This window comes from Mustela lutreola, chromosome 12 (genome assembly GCF_030435805.1).
Source record: "Mustela lutreola isolate mMusLut2 chromosome 12, mMusLut2.pri, whole genome shotgun sequence".
Lineage (NCBI taxonomy): Eukaryota > Metazoa > Chordata > Mammalia > Carnivora > Mustelidae > Mustela > Mustela lutreola.
Genome location: NC_081301.1, coordinates 34,241,232 through 34,251,164, shown reverse-complemented (window position 1 = coordinate 34,251,164; position 9,933 = coordinate 34,241,232). Strand labels below are relative to the sequence as shown.

The following is a 9,933-nucleotide window of genomic DNA, read 5'->3' as shown; positions in this document are numbered from 1 at the left end:
ACAGTTCACCCTATAGAGTCACACTGCCACTGCCACTCCCTGCACACACACAGCCTCCGCTCCTCGAGGCCAACAGGCTCCCTCTGCCTGCCCTCCAACGCCCCCTCAACCTTTCCCCCTCTCTGTCGCCCCCACTCACCTCCCTCCTCACCCCTCCCCGCCCCTGCTGCCTCTCCCTCCCCAGCTCGCCCAGCTCAAGCCCCGCCCCTTCCGAGGCCCCGCCCCGTCTTCCGTGGCGTCCCGCCTGCGTCTGGCGTTCCGGGTCAGTGTCCCGCGGCTGCCAGGTGGATGAGGCCAGTGAGACTCATGAAGGTGTTCGTCACCCGCAGGATCCCACCCGAAGGCTGGGCGGCACTCGCCCGGGCAGCAGAGTAAGAGCCCCGCGCCCCCGCGGCACGCCGAGTCCCCGGGCCCGGCCCGGGGTCGGGGGTGGTGTCGGGGAAGGGACTGCGGATCCCGAGCCCTCCCTGGCTGCCCGCACCCCGCACACAGGGTGACTCAGCGTCTTCAGGCGGCCCGGGGCGGGCTGGGGGCGGCATCCTTACACCCCACTTATTTTTGGTGGGGAGGGCCCGGCGGCGCAAGGACCGGAGGGAGCCGGATCCTGCGCTTGCGTCTTAGCCGGCCTTGCCAAGTCGTGCCTGGCCTGGACGGTTATGGAGTTTGGGAAGGCTTAAAGAAAGTTCTCTGTGGCCTAGCCTTGTCCAATCCTGTTGCAGTGACACAACTTTTTGCGGGCACTTTTTGCAGGGCCCGCAACTCCCCTGGGCACGTGCAGTGCAGTGCGGGTGAATGGAAAGGCCTGGGGAGAGGGGAGGCGGAGGGTGATGCAAGATCCAGACTGTTAATCCTTTACCCTAGAGCTCACTTTTGGCAGGGTCAGGGACCTTCGCAGTCACTGGCCTGGTCCCTTTGGACAGTTGGCAGGGGCTTCTTGTGACCCTTAAACTGAAGATCATATGCTAGGTTTTCAAGTGCTTCTTAGACATAAATGCTTAATCCTTGCAACACTCTGAAGTTGGTCCTATAATTCCCATTTTACAGATGAGCAAACTGGGAGAGGTTAAGTGCCTTGCCCAGAGTCACAGCTGCAGTGTGGCCGAGCTGGGATTTAAACTCAGCTCTGTCTGACCGCGGCGGAAGCACTGTGTCCTCCAGGTCTGCACTGCCAGTGTCCGGCAGCGAGAATGCAGAACCCAGGCTCAGAAACCAGGGCCATGCAAAGAGATTTGTTTGTTTTGTTCAATGTAACGAAACCTTTGCTGCCGGCCTGCCAAGTTGCAGGCACTGAGGAGGAAGGGAGAGGGCAGAAGGCAGCTGTAGCATTGAGTGCTGTGCCCATGGGAAGGAGGCTACATGGAGGCCTGTGCCCAGGCTTGGTCTGCCAGGTGCTGCAGCAAGGGCCTCTGGGAGGCACTAGCTGCCGTCCCGTGTGTTGCCACATGTGATGCTGCACTGATTTACATGGCAAGGACTGGGAGGCTGGGCAGCTCCTCTGGAAGCACCTCCACGGCTCATGAACTGTGGCAGAAGTGGCCTTCCTGGCAGGGTGCAAGTCGGAGATTTTCCCGTTGCATGGACTCCCAAGGACAGGACATTCAAGCCTCAGCTGGTGCAGGAATGGCCCACCTCAAACCGGGGCTCCCCACTGGCCATGAGGCCTCCTGTGAGGGAGATCAGGTTCTTCCTTGCTTTGAGCTGAGAGCTGTCCCCATGACTTTCTCCTTTTAGTCCAGGCTCTTGTCAGGCCTTGGTGACCTCCACTCTGTGACAGCCCTTTACAGCCACCCTCTTGAGTCAGTTCTGAGGCCGCCCGTGCCTGACCGTGACCCAGGGGTCCTGAGGCGGGAGCAAGCAGAAGGCAGTGGTTCTCACTCTGAGAGGGAGTGTAGTCCCAGGGGGTCTCTGGAAGTCTGGGGGCATCTGTGGCGCTGCCCTGCTTTTGAGTGATCTTTCTTGTGTCTTCAGCTGTGAGGTAGAGCACTGGGATTCGGATGAGCCAATCCCCGCCAAGGAGCTGGAGCGAGGTGTGGCGGGGGCCCATGGCCTGCTTTGCCTCCTCACTGATCGAGTGGACAAGAGGCTTCTGGATGCTGCAGGTATGTGCTGGGCAGGGCTGGGGAGGGTTCCGAGGGCGTCTTGGCCCCATAGGGCATATCAGTCCGCTACAGCTGGCTCCTCACACACCCCTGCAGGGACCTGTCTGAGTTCCGAAGGCATTCACTGCCAAACTAGTCCTGAGGAAGCAAGTGTGTGCAGCTCCGTGTGGCACAGGCATTGCTCCCCTCCTGGCCACAAAGCCCTGGAGGGAGCTAGGAGGGCAAAGACTGTGGTGTGGAGGGAGCGCGTGAGTCCCTAGGCCCTCATCCAGCCCTGCCCCAGCCTTGCTTTATGACCTGGAGAAAGTCCCCGTCCCTTCTGGGCTCATTTGTATCGTGCAGGAGGGCCCAGCTTAGGGCCAGGCACCAGCAGGCACCCAGAATGTTAGCTCCAGCCATGGGGCCCAGCCCTGGGCCAGGGCAAATGTCACCCTAGAAAGCTCTTGGGAGGAAAGGCTCAGACATCGAGGCTGCTGGATGGGGAGGGCCTGCGTGAGTCCGTGCCGAGCCAGTCCATGCCCCAGCCTTGGCCCTGGAGCTTTCCACGCCCGGCCCTGTGGAGAGTGTGTGTAAGGGTCGCACCCCCAGCCAAATCTCAGTGGACACTTCAGTGTGTCCACAGCAAGGCCCCAGGGGGCGGTCATAGGAGGCTGGAGGCTCACTGAGGGACAGTCCCGTGGGTGAGCGTGGAGGTCTGAGTGTCTGAGGCCTCAAGGCGAACCGCAGCTCTGTCACTCGGCAGCCTGTGACTGGGGGCCGGCCACCTCCGCTCCCTGAGCTGCAGAGTCTGCCCACAGAGGAGTCACGTTGGATTGTTGAGTCTGTCAGGTAGGGTTGCTTAGGATTCTAGCCCAGGAACAGAGATGTCAGCCTTTCCTCTTGTTCTCAAAAAATAAAAATAAGCAGATGGCCCTGTGATATCCCTGGGGGTATGGGCTGGACTCCAGGAGGAGAGATACAAACAATGCTCTCTCTGCACCACAGGATCCAATCTCAGAGTCATCAGCACCATGTCTGTCGGCGTTGACCACTTGGCTTTGGAGGAAATCAAGAAGCGGTAAAAGCAGCTTACGCTCTGGAAGGGTCAGGGGAGAGGGCCGGCCCGCAGAGTGGGAAAGGGCACTGAGTATTCATTTGCTCGTACCCTCCTCCGCCCCCCAGTGAGACTGTGAGGGGCCTGCCCGTTCGCTCTGTCCGCATGAGCACAGGGCAGTTACGACAGGCCGCGAACGGTCGGACGCTGTGGGTAACTACATCTGTCAGGTAGCCCCCTTGCCCGTTCAGCCTGGTGGCTGATCTTGACCACAACCCCTTGAAGTAGGAAAGGTTCGTATTATTATTAATTCTCCCATTAAGTGAGGAGATTCAGAAAGGGCGAGTAGTAATTTGCCCCAGACTTGGGGCCCTGATCTTTCATCTTTGTGTCCTGCGCCAGGCGGGAGATAAGCGAACCGGAAGGAGGGCAGTCAGTTCCTGAGTGCTCCTTTACAGCTCGGAGCTTCCCGGTGGGCAGTGCAAAGAGGGAGGAGAGTGGCGGCATGGAGAGGTCCCAGAGGTAGAAACTGGTGAAGGTGCCTGAGGCCTGTGTTGCCACCAGATCTTTGCTTCGTAGCGGCATCCGTGTGGGCTACACCCCAGATGTCTTGACAGACACCACGGCAGAACTTGCCATGTCCTTGCTGCTCACCACCTGTCGCCGCTTGCCAGAAGCCATGGAGGAGGTGAAGAAGTGAGTGAACCCCAATGGGAAAGTTGGCTGTGCTTGGCAGCTGTGTGCCTGAGGCCCTGGCGTCCCCCTGGCCTGGATGTGATCCCTGTCCACAGGGGGGCCTCTTCTAGTGAGCAGGGACAGACCCAGCCAGACTGATGAGGGGCAGAGCTGAGCTAAAGACACGTGTGTGTGAATGGTGGCTTTGAGGGGAAATCGTGAGGGAGAAGGATAGGGAGAGACAGATCAGTCTTGTCCGGTTGGGGAGGAAGTAGGGGCAGGGGCAGGAGCATGGAGTGTAGGCTTCCCCTGAGAAGTAGCTGGTGGGCATCATCGCTCAATGCCAGTAGCTCGGAAAGCTGACAGTGGTTTCACAAATCCTTTGGTAGTGAGACCTGGCCAGAAATGACAGGAGGCCATCGAAGGCCTTTATTTCTCTCCCTCTGTGTGAATGTTCATGCTTTGCCGCCGGTAAACCCATGTGTTTGATAACAGGCAGCACCCTAGATGCTGCCGAGGGTATGGGATAGAACAGACAATATGCACCAGGAAACCTTTCTGAAATCGGAAAATTGCAATGCCTGGCCTGAGGGTTTCGGATCAGGGGTTTGGGTCTGTGCATCCAGGCTTAGAAAGGCACTACAGCTGCTGGGAGGTGGGCAGATGGGCCAGTGCAGGCCCTCGGGGCTTGTGGACCAGGGTTTGAGGCCCCGGGCCGGGGCCGGGGCTGAGGCAGACACTGAGAGCATCATATCCTGCTCACCCTGCTGCCCCAGGAGTCGGCACCCTTCTCAGAGGTGGCTTAAGGCAGCTCTGTCCCCCTGGTGTGCACGCAGGGCCGTGGGGTGGGCCTGGGGCTTTGTGTTGCTTCCCTGGGGCACTGGGAATATTGGTTTTGGAATCCCAGATCCTGAGTTCACAGCCTGCTGCTCCCACCTCTGCCCTGGCTGGGTGTGACCTCAGGGAGGCCACCCTTGCTGGTCTCAGTTTCCCCATCTGCAAAATGGGATGAGAACTTCAAAGGCCACTCCCAGCCCTCAGAGGCTGTGCCGTCCAGTGCCATTAAGGGAAGAGTCATTCGAGAGCTGCTCATCCACAGCGCTCAGTGGCTGTGGTGTAACTCGTGCTATGGGCTGTCCTGTAGGCTGGAGAGCAGAGTCTTCTACCTCTTGGGCCCCAGCCCCTGCCTGGGGGTCCTGGGTCTGTGTGTTCACAGAGAGCCTTCATCTTTGCCTGAGGCCGGGCTCTGACCTCCCCCATCCTCTCCCCACAGCGGTGGCTGGAGCTCGTGGAAACCCCTGTGGATGTGTGGCTATGGACTCACGCAGAGCACCGTGGGCATCATCGGGCTGGGGCGCATCGGTGAGGCCCCCAACTTCCCACTGGCCCGCCCCAGCAACCTTGGTGTCGCCTGTGTCTCTGGTGCCTGGGGTCTGGGTGTTGACCATCCTTTGGAAAGAGTGGCCACCCTGGGCTGTTCCCAGTGCACTTTGCATGCAGTAGGGACATCTAATGGACAGACCCCGCTTCCTAAAACACAGGCAAAAGCAAAAAATAAAAGAAATGAAAGCAAGAGTTCCTTAAGAACTTGCTAGGTGATGGAAGCATGTTGAGTCGGGATTCTTTATGGTCACAGCTCCATACAGAATGGAGGAAAGCAGTAATGGCTGGGTTGGGGCCTTGAGGAGGGCTTCCTCAAGGCTCGAGCTCCCCCAAGCCTGCCGGAAGGCATTTTGCTTGTAAAGCTTTAACTTGGGAACCAGAGGATCTGGGGGCAGAGCTTACCTGTGATTCTGCAGACGGGCCAGAGCTAGTTTTCTCCCAGGGGTCCCTGCTTGGAGAAGTCTGGCCTGAAGGCTTGAGCTCAGCCAGGCAGCTGTCTGGTTCTCCGGCATCTTCCTGGTCCAGAGGCGAGGGTGAGGGTGGAGAGGTTGGACAGTCCGGCCAGCTAGCAGTGCCTCTCCCGCTGGAGAGTTGCTCGGAGGAACCCACCAGCTTTGGGGCACATTCTGATTCTGGAAACCCAGCAACCCAAGCCTGTCTTTCGAGCAGGACATGTGACAATGTCTTAAAAGCTTTGGGGTGAGTTGGCATGCCACTGGAAAGTCCTAAGTCCTAAGAAGAAGTCCTAAGAAGTCCTGGGCTGCGTTAATAAAAGCAAACAGTCCAGAAGGAAGGAGGGGACTGCTTTGTCAGACTACTCTTGGGGTGCCAGGTCCAGTTCTCAGGGATGGTTAGCAAATGGCTCTCATGGTACCCAGGGCCAAGTCATAGCCACAGAGGAGCTCTGGTGCTGTCTCCAGGTCTCTGAAGGGCTGTCACATGGCCCCCCAAGGGCAGCATGGGTCTCTGGGGGGCTGGCTACACTGGGACAGGACCAGTTAAAGTCAGAAGTGTGCTGATGGAAGGACACCCCCCACCACCACCACCCCAGGGACTCTCTGTCCCTGGAGCTGCTGAGTTCTGCTCCTGCCCTCTGAGGGGTTAGGGACAAGCCAGGACTCTCTTTGCCTCCAGGCCAGGCCATTGCTCGGCGCCTGAAGCCATTTGGCGTCCAAAGATTCCTGTACACGGGGCGCCAGCCCAGGCCTCAGGAAGCTGCAGAATTCCAGGCCGAGTTTGGTAAGTAAAACCTTTATTTCCGCAGGAGCCCCATCTGAGCCCAGTAGAGGGGTGTCTGTTTCCGTAGCGGCAGCATCTTGGGCAGGTGTAGCTGGGGCCCGTGGTTCGCTCAGGTACTAGCTAACCTAGCTAACTGGGGCCTGGTCAGAGAGTGCAGGGATACACCCAGGCCACACAGGGAGTTCTCACTGTGCCTGAGGGCTCTCCAGGCTTCCTGTCTCTCAGAGTTCCTTGTCACCACTGTCCCTGCCTGGGCAGAGCACCAGGGATGGTGACAGATATAAGGGATTGCTGGGAGCTTTGACACCCAGTTTCTCTAATAAACCGGTGAGCACTGTTCCCCAGCCTTGTGTCCCATGGATCTAGCCCCCTGTCAGGGGGCATAGTGTTGTGAGCAGAGGGCAGCTGGATTTTAGCCATTCCTCACCCCCTTGGCACACTGGGGCCTTCCCGTCCCTCTCTGGCCTTAGTTTCCCCATCTGTAAGACCAGAAGGCTGGATAAATGATGCAGTATACCAGAAGCCCACCAGGAGGGATAGTTATCAGAGGTTTTGCGGGGACGCAAGGCCTTCAGGAAGCATCTTGGGAGTTTGGCAGGGGGAGGCGAGGGTCTGGTCTCCCATCCTTTTGCTGTCTCCATCCTGGGACTTGGCGTCTCATGGAGCCCTGCCCTTCCCCAGTGTCCACCCCCAGGCTGGCTGCTGAGTCTGATTTCATCATCGTGGCCTGCTCCTTAACCCCTGCAACCAAGGGGCTCTGCAACAAGGACTTCTTCCAGCAGATGAAGAGCACAGCCGTGTTTGTCAACATCAGCAGGTTCACTGCGGCCGCCCAAGCTCCCTGGGGCCCCGAGAAAGCATAGAGGGGGGCTGTCCCTGCTGCCGTGATCCCCGTGGGTTGTCCGTGACACCTTGGGTGGAGCCTCCCCCTCTCTAAACCGACCCATCAGCTAGACCCAGCTCAGAAGTCCAGTAAAGGCCACCAGAGAGTGCCCTGGGCTGGGAGGAGTCGCCACAGAGCAGGTGTGGCTTGTCGGTCTGGCAGTAGCACGTGGCAGACGTGGTTCAGGGAGTGGAGGCATGATAGCAACGAGTTACCAGCCAACCTCGGGCAGTCTGTGTTCTCTACTGCGAAGAGTTGGGTGTAACGATCTTAGCAGCCCTTTGGAGGCCAACCACCTATACACTAAGTCTGGGCCCGAGTTAGTGACAGCTTGAACCTTGGTGCTTCTGGAAAGATAGACTCAAACCCAACTTAATTCGGTTTACCACAGTGTCCCCAGGGTGCCTTCAGGCCACTGGGCATGTTACGGAGGCAGACCTCCCCTTTCTGCCGCTCCAGACACAGCCTGGTTAGTGCCCTTTGAACCTGCTTAAGTCAGTTTGGAGGCAAGTAAAGGCAAATGAAGGGATTTCTTGGGGTCCCCCTCATGTCACTCCAGAGGCCCCTGTATTTATGAATGTCTAGCCACAAAGGAGGTGACCTGGAGGGGGCGTGAAACATGCAGGGGTGCAGGGCTCGTGCTGACTGAGCATGTCTCAGTCTCCGTGTGCAGAGCACCTGCATGAACCCAGGACTGGGCGGGGTCCTGTGCATTGTTGCTGATTGCACAAATATTACTTTGGGTGCAGCATGAAGTCTTGAGCCAATCGTTAGTGACAATTCAGTGACTCAGTCACAGGAGGGAGGGCTGCTGACTCGGATGTAGGACAACTCGATGCCATGGTTCCTGCACGTTCTCAGGCAGACACCCCTGGACAGGGCCCCACACTGATGCAGATCGGAGGCCCTGTTCCAGCACTAGTGGGTCGGTAAGCTCTCATCCTCCCAGCACGCCTAGGAGTGGGGTGTATTCTCCCCGTCTTACAGAGGCAGGTTACACCCTGGCCCAAGGTCACATAGTTACCGAGTGGTAGGGCTGGGCTTCTCAGTGTTTCTGTACAGACTTACTGTAAAGAAGTAGCTTATCAGACTTTCTGCTTTAAGAGTCAGTGCCTGGTCCCGTGGGGAAATCCATTCCGTGGGTGGTTCTGCCGTAGAGGCAGCCTGCGGGGAGGGAGCTTGGGGGCAGCCAAGGCACCACTGTCCTTCCCAGGGGAGAAGTGGTGAACCAGGACGACCTGTACGAGGCCTTGACTAGTGGGCAGATTGCGGCTGCTGGGCTGGATGTGACGACCCCGGAACCGCTGCCCACAGACCACCCGCTCCTGACCCTGAAGAACTGCGGTGAGAACTGTGATTTCCCGATGCGGAGTCACCCGGGCCCGAGGGAGTTAGAGGTGGTCTGGAGGTGCTGGGTGCAGAGCTGCCGTGAGCGGCACCAAGCACGGGGACACAGGCGGACGGGAGATACTGAGGCTGTTAGTGACACCGGACACGGGGCGGGGCATCCTAAGCACTGATGCTGTGGGGCTGAGGATCACACCTGGATGCTTCTTAGCCTCCCCAGCTACTCTACCTGGTTAACAGCTCTTTATATTAAGTTTTGTCTCCCCAGGGAGCTAGTGTGCCGTCTCCAGACTCATATAGGGGCTGAGCCAGATCCTGTCTTTTGTGTACACTCTGGGATGGAGGTCCTTAGCTGCCTGTCCATGGGGAATGCCCCCATTATTGTAGCCCTTGGAAATTCCACTGTCCCCACCGTCCTCACCAGGCTGAAAGGAGGAACATTGGCGCTCACGTCTGGGCTGTTGCCCACAGCTGGGAAAACCATCCCATCCCCGCAGGCCCAGCACTTCAGCTCAGTGCCCTGGATACTGCTTTTGAAAGGTGCTCTTTGGGGACAAGTGACCTCACTCGTATCTGGGTTTCAGTAGCCCCAAGTCCCTGTATAATTCCCCTGACCCTCAGCCCCATAGGAGTGGAGCGCATAAGGACAGTGGCCAAATCAAAGAGCACTAAGCAGGTTCTCTTTATTCTCACTGACAACCCCTGGTCAGGAAAACAGGGCCCACTTTAAGACTCTGGAAACACCCTTACCTCCCTCTGTTCCTCCCCTTTCCAGTGATCCTGCCCCACATTGGTAGCGCCACCTATGGAACCCGAAATACCATGTCCTTGTTGGCAGCTAACAACTTGCTGGCTGGCCTGCGAGGGGAGCCGATGCCCAGGGAGCTCAAGCTATAGGACAGGAGCCGCTGAGGGTCAGGAGGCCCACTGTGTCCCTGGAGTCTGTCAGCGGAAGCTTGATCTGGACCCACAGGATGGGAGCCAAGGGAAAAGTCTGATCTGTTCTGATCCTGCAGAAGGAAGACTGGTGCTGATACACAGGCTTGCTGCTTTTGTGGTTGGAAACATCTGAGCCAAAAGTATGTGATCCTATTAAATAATTCTCTGAGACAGTGTGGGCCCGTAACTGGGAGAAGCTAACAAGGGCATCTGCTTACCTTTCTAAAATCAGGGCATCTGGTGATGTGTGGGCTCTGCTCTGCCCCCAACCCTCCCCCGCAACCCCTGCCAGCATGTGAGCTATCAGAACCCATCCAAACCACCTTACCCCTCAT

General features: G+C 58.0%; 1 protein-coding gene across 2 annotated transcripts; it reads left to right on the top strand.

Annotated features, from left to right (window-relative positions):
* Positions 1 to 211: 211 nt before the first annotated feature.
* GRHPR (glyoxylate and hydroxypyruvate reductase) lies at positions 212 to 9,769 on the top strand. 2 transcript variants are annotated; one of them, XM_059141354.1, is made up of 9 exons: positions 212 to 371; positions 1,969 to 2,099; positions 3,084 to 3,156; positions 3,712 to 3,828; positions 5,081 to 5,169; positions 6,325 to 6,429; positions 7,111 to 7,246; positions 8,526 to 8,656; positions 9,435 to 9,769. In XM_059141354.1, exons 1-9 carry the CDS (start codon positions 289 to 291, stop codon positions 9,554 to 9,556), a joined length of 987 nt encoding a protein of 328 aa, XP_058997337.1. In that variant the 5' UTR covers positions 212 to 288; the 3' UTR covers positions 9,557 to 9,769. The 2 variants fall into 2 exon arrangements, with proteins under 2 accessions (XP_058997337.1, XP_058997336.1); XM_059141353.1 differs by lacking the exon at positions 9,435 to 9,769 and adding an exon at positions 9,047 to 9,261.
* The last annotated feature ends 164 nt before the right edge of the window (positions 9,770 to 9,933 follow it).